The sequence below is a fragment of the Patella vulgata genome, chromosome 9 (assembly GCF_932274485.2).
Source record: "Patella vulgata chromosome 9, xgPatVulg1.2, whole genome shotgun sequence".
NCBI classification, from domain to species: Eukaryota; Metazoa; Mollusca; class Gastropoda; family Patellidae; genus Patella; species Patella vulgata.
The window spans coordinates 15,412,857-15,426,779 of record NC_065887.2 but is presented as its reverse complement, the minus strand read 5'-3'; the positions used below and the strand labels follow the sequence as shown (position 1 = coordinate 15,426,779).

Sequence of the window (13,923 nt, the reverse complement as noted above, 5' to 3'; positions counted from 1 at the left end):
CAAACGAATCAATAGTTTCGTTGTATTGGTTTCATATTTCTCAGACAGGTCAATAAATATTTAATAAAAATAATGACATAGTAAACTTTTACTAATACATGTATTAAGTAACTGGAATGTACTGTACCATATAAACAGTATACACAATATATAAATTACTTCAAAAGAATTAATAGTTTCGTTGTACATGTCTTGGTTTCATATTTCTCAGACAGGTAAATAAATATTTAATAAAAATAATGACATATTAAATCTTTACTAATACATGTATTAAGTAAATGTGATATAATATATATAATATATGTATAATAGATATATAATAAATATTCTCAATACCCTTTTAGTTAATTAATACTTAATCGGTTGACTATAATATTCAAAAAAATTTATATAATACTTTTAAGTGCCCTTTTGATTATAAATTAATACTGATAATATGACTATAATATTCATAAGAAAAATTTTTCGATCATATGCTTTTATTATTAATTAAATATATTGACTGAAATTGGACTTAATATTTAAAAAATTAAAAGCATAATAATATTTCAAATACCCTTTTATTAAATAATTAATACTGTTACTAAGCTGCTAAACGTGTTCCTACACATAAAATTCAAATAAATACTGATAATAGTGATAATTTGACTTATACTGATTAAGTGACTACCTTAACATTTGCATAAATACTGATATAGTGACCACTGTAATAAGTGCATAAATACTGAATAAATACACTGTTTTATTCTTTCAACAATACATACCCTGTATTTTATCCTTTCAATAATCTTAAATAAATACTTACTTAAAAATATGTAAATAATTCATGAATAAATATATAATTCATTAAAATCTAATACTGTTGATGTATATAGTTCATTCATATATGTGCTTTTATTTATCATTTTAATTTAAAAATTAATACTGACACTGTGACATAAAAATATGTAAATAATGCATGAATAAATATATAATTCATTAAAATCTAATACTGTTGATGTATATAGTTTATTCATAAATGCGCTGTAATTTATCCTTTTACTTTAAAAATACTAACAATGTGACTTAAAAATATGTAAAAAATGCAAGAATAAATATATAATTCATGAAAATCTAATACTGTTGATGTATATAGTTCATTCATAGATGCGCTGTAATTTATCCTTTTAATACTGACAATGTGACTTAAAAATATGTAAATAATGCATGAATAAATAAATTTCATTAAAATTTAATACTGTTGATAGGCCTATAAAGTTTATTTTCAGGAAGCACTTTCGGATTAAATTGTACTTTATTGGAAATGTTCTTCGCTACCCCCTCTTTTTACTTTATTCACTCAAAATCTTATTTTTAAAAAGCAGAAGCCAACATGTATTATGGAAACAGGAAAATTCCCTCAGTTTCTGAATAAATATTGTTTATAAAAAAAACAAAACAGGAAACATGGCAACCAATGAGGTTTCACTGAAGTCCCATGTGCAAGGAATCAAGCCAAATTGGACACTTGAGAAAAATTTGACCTCTATATTTTGATAAATCAAAACCAGCTGACTACCAGTAAATGTAATCTACGAGAAATCCTCTATATAAAACATGAAATACTATCTTTAGACCAGGCCCCAAGTTCACAAAACATTCTCAGGCTTACGTTAAGAATTTACTCAAAATTATTCCCCTTAATTTAACTAAACTATAGCTCCGTATAAGGCTCTTGTTGTTTTAATATACCAAATACATCAATAAGAAACTATATGTGCAAAGTTTCTGTGTTTCTGAATATCAAAGATATTTCTTTGATTCCTTAGAATTGTGACCTGTATGATTAATAGTGGAATAATTTCTTAACATAAGTCTAGGAATGCTTTTTGAACTCGGGGTCAGAATTGATTACCATCCCTTATTAATCGCTTTATATTGTAAATTTTTCATTATGAATTAATTTCATTGAATAATTATTTGTATGATTAATTTTAAAACCAACTGATCATCACTAGATGACTAGACTATAGTGCAGTAATTTTACCTTTTCATAAGGACTTTAAAAACTAATTTCCTAAACATTTTATATCTTAGGCCATAAAAAGAAAAATAATCTGGTTCTCAGATACTCCAGCATCATATAAAAAGGGGCGCATAACCCATTTTTATCTGAAGAAATTAAAAAATAAAAACAACAGTCTCATTAACTGCTGCACATTCATCTTTCCCCTCTTTACAGGAACTAACTCTATAAAAAAAAATCAAATGAAACCGAAAGTGTACCATATGCTACGTTATCAAGTATGCAACCCTGTTATTGACAGTCATGATACTGGATAATCATACATTACTATAAACAACATGATGAAATAAATGTAGTGCCTTGAAACATGATGTTTGTGATCAGTCACATGATCCTTTGAAAGATTGCCTACCCTCATCAGATTTTTGGGAAGTATTGTCTGAGAACCTGAACATTTTGTTTTGTATGACCTTAATTATATTTGAAATAACTTTTGACTAGGAAGATTATATTGTAAAATTTTGATTATAATGCTGAGACAGTTAAAGGCAAATTGCAATTATAAATTTTAGACATTTCACCTTTAATAAATATTTAATGAGCATCATTTTGATTATAATGCTGAAACAGTTTAAGGCAAATTGAAATTATATCTTTTGAGACATTTCACCTGTAAAAAATATTTAATGAGCAATATTTTGATTGTAATACTGAGACAGTTTAAGGCAAATCGAAATTATATCTTTGAGACATTTCACCCATAATAAATATTATATTTATGATAAAAATATATATATCACCTGATTTTTTCATATTAGTTACAGCCCAATAAGCCACTATTGGGTATTGTACTCAAATTTGAATAATTTTACCAAAGAGAATAATGTCTAACACCCACTCAACACAAACCTGGTTATTTCAGGACAAACAATTTCAGGCATGGAGAAAACCCACCATGGGAGGCAGACGACCCTATACTCCTTGTCACATATGTGGGATCGAAACCATGCCACTTGTCTCACTGCCAGAACTTATTATCTAAAGTGCAGGCTTTAGAACATCGTGCCATCATACTTTAACCAAAACTGAAAACCAAGAAAAATGGTTTTTTGTTGTACCTGGGTCTGATTTCTAATTCTCAATTTGAAAATATTTGGATTTTTATGAATAAAGTCTTTGATTATATTGAACAAAGATAAATATTGTTATGTAAGCTTTCTGCAATGATGTAATGATTTTGTTCAAGAAACATTTCTTAAACAGCCAGCGGATGATTTCCACTTTGAAGTTGGCTTTCTTGTAATTCATCCAAGATATTCCTGAAGGATTCCACACTGACATGACCTTTTGGATGACGACTTGCTGCCATATTATAAACATCTTCATAAGTTTGACCTGTCATTCTGACTCCAATATTCTCATAAATTGACTTAATCTGAAATAATAGAATAATGAATAAGGTTCTAGATATATTTTAGTGAATAAATAAATATTTCTGAATGAAAGACTCTTATTTTGAAATCTTTATCCAAGTCCTGTTCCACTCTCTGTAATATTCTTTCAAAGAAATGAGATGTTTTCTTTTCTTCACCACCCGGACTAATGTGATCAGATGGATCAATGGACACAGGTGAGGACTATATACATGTATATTACAATCTGTGGGGGCCATAGTGGCTCAGTGATTAAGACACTGGCTTGCTAACCTGGAGGTCCCATGTTCGATCCTGGTATTGGCCAAGAACATGCATCTGGATTATCAGGCGTGATTCCCCCTTTTCATTGATGTAGGATGGAAGGCCTTGTAAGTGACATTGAAAGGTAATATAGGCCTAGTCTGTTCCTCAATTCTGAGAATAAAATATTGTTAATAAAAATAAGGGGGGGGGGTAAATGCAGTCATTCAGATGGGACGAAAAAATGCGGTTCTGTGTTCACATTGGTGTGCACATACAAAGAACCTTGGCAGTTGGAATTCCATATAAGAGTAGGCCGTATCACCACTGTTGGGCAAAACTTCCCTCATAGCACACTGCATGTCCGTCTTCTTTAGCCCAGTTGGAGCAAAAAACAAACAAAAAGTCATTAATTTATCTTAATTCTATCATTAAAATCATTTTATATATATTTTTTGCTTACCTCTTCAAAGGATCTGGGTATCAGAAAATCTTTTTCGTAAACACCTTTTTGACTGTATATTGAAGGATTCAGCAGACCGTAGGAGTCGGATTCATCACCATAATTTTTGCGATCATCAATGCGTTTGATTCTGGGTGCTGCTAAATCAATTCGGATGGTGGGTACACCATAAGTCCTGAAATCTAAAAACAGCTTCCAATTTAATAAGGCACAAAAGAAATAAAATAGGGTTTGATGTCCTACTTTTCTGCCCTGTCTGGGCTAATGAAAACAGACACCAAGCAGTGTGTTCTACAAGGAAAATTCTGTCAAGGGTTATTTTTACGTGCAGCCCAATATCGACACAGGACCTCAGTTTTTTGTCCCATCTGAACGACTTAACACTGTGGCTGTCCCTTGCCAGGCTATCTGTCCTGCACCACTGACAAGAGGAAACCATGCTGGAAAATCCCATCAGGAATTTTCTCAGCCGACACCAGGATCAAATCTGAGACCTCAAGGTTAAGGTTAGTGAACCAGTGCCTTACTCAATGAGTCACTGTGGCTCTAACGCAACAATGATTATTCCCAACGAATAAAAGGAAATACTACTTAAAATTAAGATGAGCAAATGAGCCATTATCACCGATTATCCCTTAATGTCACATATCAGCCTATATCCATCTACGAACATCCTGGCTCTACTCCTGTGAGTACAGCATAGAGCATTTAAATAATGTCCATTGCCTTCTCAAAAGCTACTGGGTAAGCATAAGAATGTTGTACATATTAGTCTATATTAAAGTTTAAAAGTATAGAGTTATATGCCCTTTTATAAATTGTTTTTGGTCTCACCTCTTGAAGATACTCCACCTACTACAGCATTGATCATGCCAGCACTGGTTTTATGGTTGCCAACAGCTGTATCTATTTGTTTCTTTAACCGTCTGGCTGTACTATCAGAACTTTGAGGTGACTTCTGGACAAAATCACTACTTTGTGAGGGTAAATCTGTAATATAAAAGCATTTGGAGTATTAGTAATTCAAATTAGACTACAATTTTAATTTGTATATATTTTACCCTGTGGGTCATCCTCAGTATCCGCAGTGGTCTCATTCCGTTCTAGTGCACTATACCCTGGGTTCATCCATGGGGTATTCATGTATCCAAACTATCTGCCCTTGATCGTAGCTTGATTCTACGAAGCAATCAAAAAACAGTTTACAAACGAATCTTAGCCTGCTTACGTTCACAACAATATGGCCGTGTGTTTGTTGCAACATGATGAGAGTTACTTCCCTTCACATTATTTCTTTTGAATTTAACAATAATTTTGATTGGTCGATAAAAATAGCAGTCATCAAGGCCAGATAATTTGAATGTGTGTCTTCCCCATGCATAAACCAAAGGGTTAGCCGAGTGGATACCGAGGATGCATACAGGGTCTTAATTGATGTTTGCGTTGGTTTCTCCTTTCTTCTCTTCTTGGGCACAGTTCGTTTATCTCTGGAATCAGTTGTTCATGATCCCAACTTGATAAAACTGCCTAGAAACAACAAGGCTGTTCCTGAAGGAGACAAACTTGTTCTGATTTTACACTACATTGTAAATGTGGGGGTATAATTACCTTCACTATATGGAATACCAAGATCCATTTTGTCTTTCCAATTTAAGAAATTAGCAAATTCTATGTAGTCAATAAGGCCATCCCTGTTCACATCACAATAATCAAAAACTTGTTCTAATATTTCAGGTGCAAGTGGCAGATTAAATTCAACACAAACGTCTCTTAATCCAGATATACTTATTTTTCCACAGTTATCCTACAAAAGAAATAAAATAACAATGTAGTACAAAAGTAACAATGTAGTACAAAATAATACTTTTGTACTAAATAACACTTTTGTACTAAATAACATGTATTGTACCAACTAACACTATAGCAAATAACAATATTGTATCAAAATATCAAATACCAATATGGTATGAAGTAACAATATTGTATCAAATAACAATATTGTATCAAATAATATTGTATCAAATAACAATATTAAGCAAAATCATAACTTTGTACCAAATAACACATATTGTACCAACTAATAATTATACTATATCAAATAACAATATTGTACCAAATAACAATTTTGTACCAAATATCAATTTTGTACCAAATAACAATTTTGTATCAAATAACAATTTTGTATCAACTAACAATTTTGTATCAACTAACAATATTGTACCAAATAACAATATTGTACCAAATAACAATATTGTACCAAATAACAATATTGTACCAAATAACAATATTAAGCAAAATCATAACTTTGTACCAAATCCAAATTTTACCAAATAAGTTAAGAATATATATATCTGATTTTTGTCACATATTAAATGTCATATATAGATATCAAGTTTTAAAGGAGTAGCTTCATATATATTTTAGTAAATAAAACAGATTAAATCAAAGTAAAAGACTGTTGAAACTTTTCACCCGAGATGTGAAGGTAATGTAATTTTAAAAAGAACAACTGTTTTAAACTAATGGATATTTAATTATACAATATATGATAAAACAAAGCTAGATATCTTGGAATAGAATAAGGTTTAATGTCTTGTCATCATAAAAATTATGGTCCGTTACTATGGTTACGTGTACAATGTGTAGGTTAACTTTGCCTGGACCACTACATTTGCACTTATTATTCATCAAATTCCTCAAGGGGCACTTTTGCATGATGTACGTCCGACTGGTTTTTGCATCTCACCCAAATGACTAGACACACTTTCTGTGCCTCACAGGTGCCCCCCCCCCCACCATTCTTGTAACAAAATACAAAATTACTGTATCATAAAATACATATTCACCTTATCATAAAATCTAAAAGCAGCCAGTAAATCGGGGAAATGATGATAATTAGCTTTCTTTAAATGTTGACGAGCAGCAGCTAATATACCTCTCTGCTGATCTTTCCCACGTAAATACGATCCTGGTAAACGATCATGTAATAAATCACCAGCTCCGTATTCATCTGCCTTCAATAAAACACCAAATGTATGATCACTTGGTACCTTTAATGTATCTTTTATTCTGAAATGTAAACATATGTTTGGATTGAAACAATATTACTTTATAGTCATACAGGGCAGGGTTCTTATTTCAGTTATATTTGCCAATTTTAACTGACTGGCAATGAGAAGAGATATTCCTGTCAGTTAATTTACACGCCACAAGAATAAAATTTCAATGACTTAAACCGTAAATTAATAAATAAATAAAAACATGCATATTATAATAACTGACATAATGTTAAAAATTGAGATGACATTAAAAATTAAGATGTTAAAAATTGGGATAAAACTAAAAAAAAATAAGGTGTTAAAAACTGGGATAATGCTAAAAAATTAAGATAATGTTAAAACTGGAATAATGCTAAAAAATTAAGATAATGCTAAAAAATTAAGATAATGCTAAAAATTGGGATAATTATAAAAATTAAGATAATGCTAAAAATTGTGATTGGGAAAATGTTAATGTGAAACGCTGATTTAGACTATGATAACATGCAATACTGGATTTCAATTTAAATAGACAAATGTTAGAAAAATTACAAAATGCAAAAATTGACTAATACTTTGTGTGTCTATGTGATATCTAGAAAGGGGCTAGAGGTGGGATTGGGGTTCTGTTGTTTTTAGGCTTAATTTCACACCTGGGTTCCTATTAAGGTGTATTTGAATTTCAAGACCACAGTCTTGATAACATGAAAAAGAGAGGTATAGAAATAGGCTTCGACATCCACAATTCATTTTGTCTGATGAAGATAATCCTTTTCTTTCTCTAATTCCATTGCTAAATTAAAGAGTGAGACGTCAATATTAACAAGTTTGTTTGTGGTGTTTAGAGCTCTATATTCAAGTTATCGATGTTGGATTCCGTTAAAGAACGTAGTTTTCAATACTAACTATGGTATTTCGACATCAGGTTTAGAGTTTAAAAGGTTTAATATCACTTACGGATCATGAACCTTTCCAAGCTGTGGTTGAGTCCTCTCGCGAAAATTGTCAACTCTTTCCGAAACGATCTTAGACATTTTATCATCTTGTTGCAGCCATTTTAATGTTTGCCGAACTTCTCTTCCATTATCACAATGAGGCGTAGGGATACCGTATATTTTATTGGCGTTAAAATTTGGACATGTATAGCTTCTATTGATGCGCTCCCCAACATCGTAATCCATGTGTGTCTTGACGTAAAGTTTATGACCAATGGCCGATTCATCTTCTACTTGTTGATAATTTTTATCAGGATTAATGAGACCACCAGCACCGATATCTAAAATAAAGAGAACAAGAATTTTAACATGCTGTATAACAAATGGTCTGATCATTGACAGAGAGAGAAAGAGAGAGAGAGAGAGAGAGAGAGAGAGAGAGGGTTCAGTGTCTACTCTACATAAACCAGGTTATTTCGGGACTAACATGGTTCAATTTTATTTCAATAAATCGTTGCAAGTATGGGTTTTTAGCAGTAGGACTAGGAGGAAACCGGAGGACCCAGAGAAAATAACGAGGTTGGGCATGCGACCCTACTCCTTGTCACGCCACTTAACTCAATTACAAAACTTATGATACAATGTGCACGTGCTAACCATTCAGCCACCCAACCCCCCAAAATAAAAAGAACATGGTACATGCAGTATAACCAGTGGTCTGATCATTGACAGAGTGAGAGAGATAGGGTTCAGTGTCCAATTGACACACACTAGGTTATTTTGGGACAAACATATGATTCTAATTTATTTCAATAATTTGCTCGTGCGTATTCTATTTATTTACTTATTCTGTAAGTAAAGGTTACAACATAAAAATAAATATAGATATGTATATGAAATAAGAGAGTGAGAAATGTGGTTTAACGTCCACTCGACACAAACTAGGTCATTTTGGGACAAACACATGGTTCAATTTTATTTCAATAATTCACTTGCGAGTAGGGGTCTGTAGTAGTTGAAGGAAACCGGAGGACCCGGAGAAAACACATGAGGTTGAACAGGTGACCCTACTCCTTGTCACATACAACCGGGGAATCAAAACCCTGCCAGTTGACTCAATGACAGTCCTTATGATACAGCGCCCACATGCTAACCATTCGGCCATCCAACACCCCTGTATATGAATAAGAACTAGTTGCTGCATTGTATGATAGGTATGGTGTCATGAAGAGGTCTTTACTTAGTATAGTCCATAAAGCCGGACGTATATAACATCAGCGCTGCTTATTTACAATGGGTCCTAAGCAGTGGAACGAAACCGAAGGACCCAGAGAAAACCCATGAGGTTAGGCAAGCGACCCTACTCTTTATAAGAAAACCTCCAGTGGCCAGCAGTGAAAATCCACGAATTTGGGCTAGACCACAGAATTTGATAGAATACATACTATACCTATTTCATTTGCAATTCCAAAAGTGAAATAATCGGGATAAAGGGTGTGTGGTACTGGTAACCCTGGCGACTGATCATGTGACTTTCCTAATGGAGCACAGATATGACTGGCATATAGATTCTCTTTCCGATCTTCCAGCCTTTGTCTATAGAGTGTTTTAGGTTTCGGATTTACTAAAATTGCAGAGGTCTCGGAAGATTGAGTGCTGACCCCATGAGCCATGTTGGCTGCCCATTGTAAGTGGGGGTCACCAGCCTTTCCATAAAATATTCTTTTGCGTCCAGCTTCAGGTTGAAGAGATGCTCTAAATCGACGAACAACATCAGGACTCTCAGGCTGTAAAATAATATAAAAGTTCAATTTCTTAAACAATTAAAAACTAAGCAATCTAAATCCAATATTTAAACAAAATTCACACCAAGTATGTAGTCTTGATTTGGCTAGCAATATGTTCAAAACAAAATCTTTTCATGAAAGAGAAAATGAAATGAAATGGGGTTCAACATAGGCTAACGAAGACATAAAGTGCTGCTGTCCAGGCCAATTTCCCTAAAAGTACACTTCATGGCATATTCCCATCTTCATAAGCCCAATTGGTGCAGAAAAGTAGGACATTATACCCCATTTCATTTCATAGTTTAAGTAATTAGGTAAAAAAATAAATATATCCTCACCCTTTTATTGGTTGGTTTCATACATAATTCAGTTGTGTCACCAGTGGCAGTTAATTTACCGGCCTTGACAAAAATAAAAAAACAATTGATGATATTTATTGATAGATTCTAGTTGTTAAAGAAATATGATTATCAATCAATAATCATCAATAACTAATTACATGTATTGACTTTCAATTATAAATATACAACCAATTAACTAATATGTACGAGGTTTCAATTATTAATAATTGTTTATAAATAAACAACGAATAGCATGTATTGACTTTTTGTTATTACTTATTAACTAATTAACAAATTAGATATATATTATTCATTAAATCAATAAGCTGTAGATTAATCAATAACTAATTACATGTATACAACTAATTAACTGATCATATGTACTAAGTATCAATTATTAATTACCGGTATTGTTTATAAATAAACAACGAATAATATGTATTGACTTTCAATTATTAACTAATTAACAAATTAGACGTATTATTATCAATAAACTGTAGATTAATCAATAACCACACTCTACGGATTCATTTTCAACATTACAGTATAAATATTAAAAGTGATTATTTTCAGTTTCCAATCTGGTCTCTCATAATATCAGACATTTTCTTGATCAAAATTGTCATGGCTCAATGGTTGAATTATTTGGGGAGCAGAAAATATAAAATAAATTTTATATCCATTTTGATAAACTCCATATTTATTCAATCAACATACCGGTAATCTACAGGTGATGCTTTTATTTTAACAAATCCAATGTTGAACTATAACATTTGAAATTCATTTTGGGTATTTTTAAATGGGGGTAAATTGTTATATGGTCACATGGATTCTTCGTTCAGGACATCATCATTGATATATAATATTATCTCTGAAATAGTGAGATAAAGGGAGATAAATATGAATTTAAACTTACAGCTCTAAGTTGTGGAGTCCAGTCTTTGATTTTACTAGAATAGACACTTTGTGTGTTGATCTGAGGAAAACGAACTAAAGATGTCATCTTTCAGATCAAAATGTATTTCACCTTAATTACCACACTTTTGTATATAGTGTAACACTTGGTTTACGAAAGATTCTTGCTGGAACAATAAACAAAATTATGTTGTAAGAAAAGTATACTTTGCTTAATTAAAGATGCATTATGTAAGATTTAGACAAATAGCTGCCCATTCTTGCTATAATAGTTTAAAAACAGATACAGGAAATAAAAAATGAATATCATCATTGAAAATTTCATTCAAATTACTTCATTCTGATCAAAGTTATGAGCATTTGAAGTTATAACAAGATAGCCTCAATTGTCAAGTATCATTGCTCCAATATAAAATAAACAAAGTCCTGATTATCCAATTTAACATTATATTATTAAATGGTGTGGGTGCTCTAATCCGTTCAATTCCTAGTCATCCAATGGTCTTGTGTGTTGATTATGAACTTGCCATGTGAATAAATAACTGTCTAATATTAATAACAAGTGCAGCTGGACTGCACCACACATAATATACACAAAAAAAATAAATATACGGACAAGACACAATACGCAGAAATCACAAACAAACGAGCAATTCAAATTAAGTGAATGGATCCGGGGGCTGGCCATAACCGTCCACTGTGCTGTACAGTCCCATGTCTGTAGTGATACAGACTTCACTCAAATTTGAAAACAATCAGGAATATAATTATAACCCAGAGAAACCATTGTGTAATGCCAGCATGAGTCATGATCTGCTATGTTACAAGAAATATGAATGTAAGCATATTGAAGTAAAAATTAACTATACAAGTAACCACATCAGTGAAATGCATAAAAACAAAACAGGTAGTCTAAAACTAAATGTTCTCGGTCAATTTATATCTGAAGCCAGAAAAAAGAACTCCAATAAGAAGATTTATCTCTTAAGTAGGCTAATACTTCTTTAAAGAAGCCAAACTATGCATTATTTTGATTAGTGATGGAGCAAGCTCTATGCGATTAAATTTTTATTTTGAAAAGATTAAGCTGAAGACGGATTGTTTACAAATTGAATTTCAAATTTGGCTAGTAAAAGTGTTGACAGTGAAACTGAAGATGGTCATGATCATATACACATAACAACACTTTCTTGTACTTTTAAGAAAATAAATTAAACAAATGGAAATAACAGAATCCAGTTAAAGATACTTTCCAATCTTACTAGAAAAATACTGGATTCCCTGAAAAACACCTATGGAGTGCATACAGGACAAAAATGTAAGGGTTCCCCTAACCGGCAACCCAATGATTATTGATGCCTATTCGCGTGATTCAAAGGACGCACACGAAAACCGTCTGATCTTTCAGCGAAAGTGAACACTTGATGTATAATATTGATAAACTTGATGGTGAGCTTAAACGTATGACAGTTTCTGAGATAAAAACCACAGAAAAAAGACATGGGCAGTGGATGGTTCGAGAATTTAATTAGGCTTTGATATTTATGATAAATGGACAGCAATTAAAGACAACAACATCTTGTATATGCAATGAATTCTCCTCTGGCTTCGCACCCGTTGCTAGGCAGCATGTCAGCCAAATCATGTGACAAAATGACTTCTTTTAAGAGATTTTTTGTAGCAGGGGTATTCCCTCGCGAAAACAATGATTTTGAAGGTTTTGAAGCAAAATTTTGATAGATTAATTAGTTTAATTAAATATGTTTTTAGTCCAAATTATCATCAAATCATTCAGTTTGTATGCGGGAAGTTAAATTTAAATCAACAATTTATATTAAACTTGTATCAAAGAGGTAACAATATTGTACATTAAATCTGTAAGATTCAACAGATTTTCATTTACTTACTTAATACTTGCTTTTAACTTTTAGTTTTATTAGGAGTTTGCACTTGCAGATATGTTTAGCCACTTGTGACTTAAAAGTTACATCTATTAATAATTGAGTATTTGATTTAGAAATTAGATTTATTATTATCAAGTTAAAGTATTATAAAATTCTAACTTTCCCGAGAAACAATAAAAAATTCAAATTGAAATGGAATAGGGGAGAAGAAAACGGTATGTAGATCAACATGTAGACGAAGTCGGGTGACATGATCAAGACCTATAAAAAAACATCAGGAATCTATGATAATAGTCTGCCACATTTATGTCAACAACACCTAGATACAAATACGACTAAAACAAGAGAACATAGCAAAAAACTCTATTAAGAAATCAAATGACAATTACGGTAACAAATATCACCTGGAAAAACTTTTCACAAACAGAGTAAGAGTAACAAAACTATGGAACATTTACCTGAAAGTGTAATAATGGCAAAAAAATCTAAAACATTTGAAAATATTTGAAAAACCAAGAACTTCTCTATGACTTCAAATCCAACCTGATCTGGATCAGCCTAAATAAAACAAGCGAAACCGATGATATGGTCATGGATCTGAGTTTTGTAGTAATGTAGCCAATGCAATGAGCGCTCAGAAGAGGATCTGTAAGAAAAAAAAACACACCTCTATACACAAATTTAGTCCTTGAAAGCACTCCACATCGAAATAATTAACATAGAGTGCTGAATATTCTGCCTGCCTCTGGCATTTCGACTTAGGCTACCTTGCAAATTATGGTTTGATGCTGGTTCTATTGTTTAGGTTAGCAACACATAAGGGTGAAGGTCGTTGTTCATTTCCGGTTTTACGTTCCCA

The 13,923-nt window shown here is 32.0% G+C and overlaps 1 protein-coding gene across 1 annotated transcript; it reads right to left on the bottom strand.

Moving 5' to 3' along the window:
* Window positions 1-1,105: 1,105 nt before the first annotated feature.
* LOC126832582 (EF-hand domain-containing family member B) lies at window positions 1,106-13,845 on the bottom strand. Its single transcript, XM_050563419.2, has 10 exons — window positions 13,732-13,845; window positions 11,162-11,327; window positions 10,243-10,305; window positions 9,568-9,904; window positions 8,140-8,458; window positions 6,991-7,213; window positions 5,753-5,948; window positions 4,979-5,134; window positions 4,145-4,326; window positions 1,106-3,440 (listed from the first exon to the last, which is right to left on the bottom strand). Exons 2-10 carry the CDS (start codon window positions 11,246-11,248, stop codon window positions 3,261-3,263), a joined length of 1,743 nt encoding a protein of 580 aa, XP_050419376.1. The 5' UTR covers window positions 11,249-11,327; window positions 13,732-13,845; the 3' UTR covers window positions 1,106-3,260.
* Window positions 13,846-13,923: the final 78 nt, after the last annotated feature.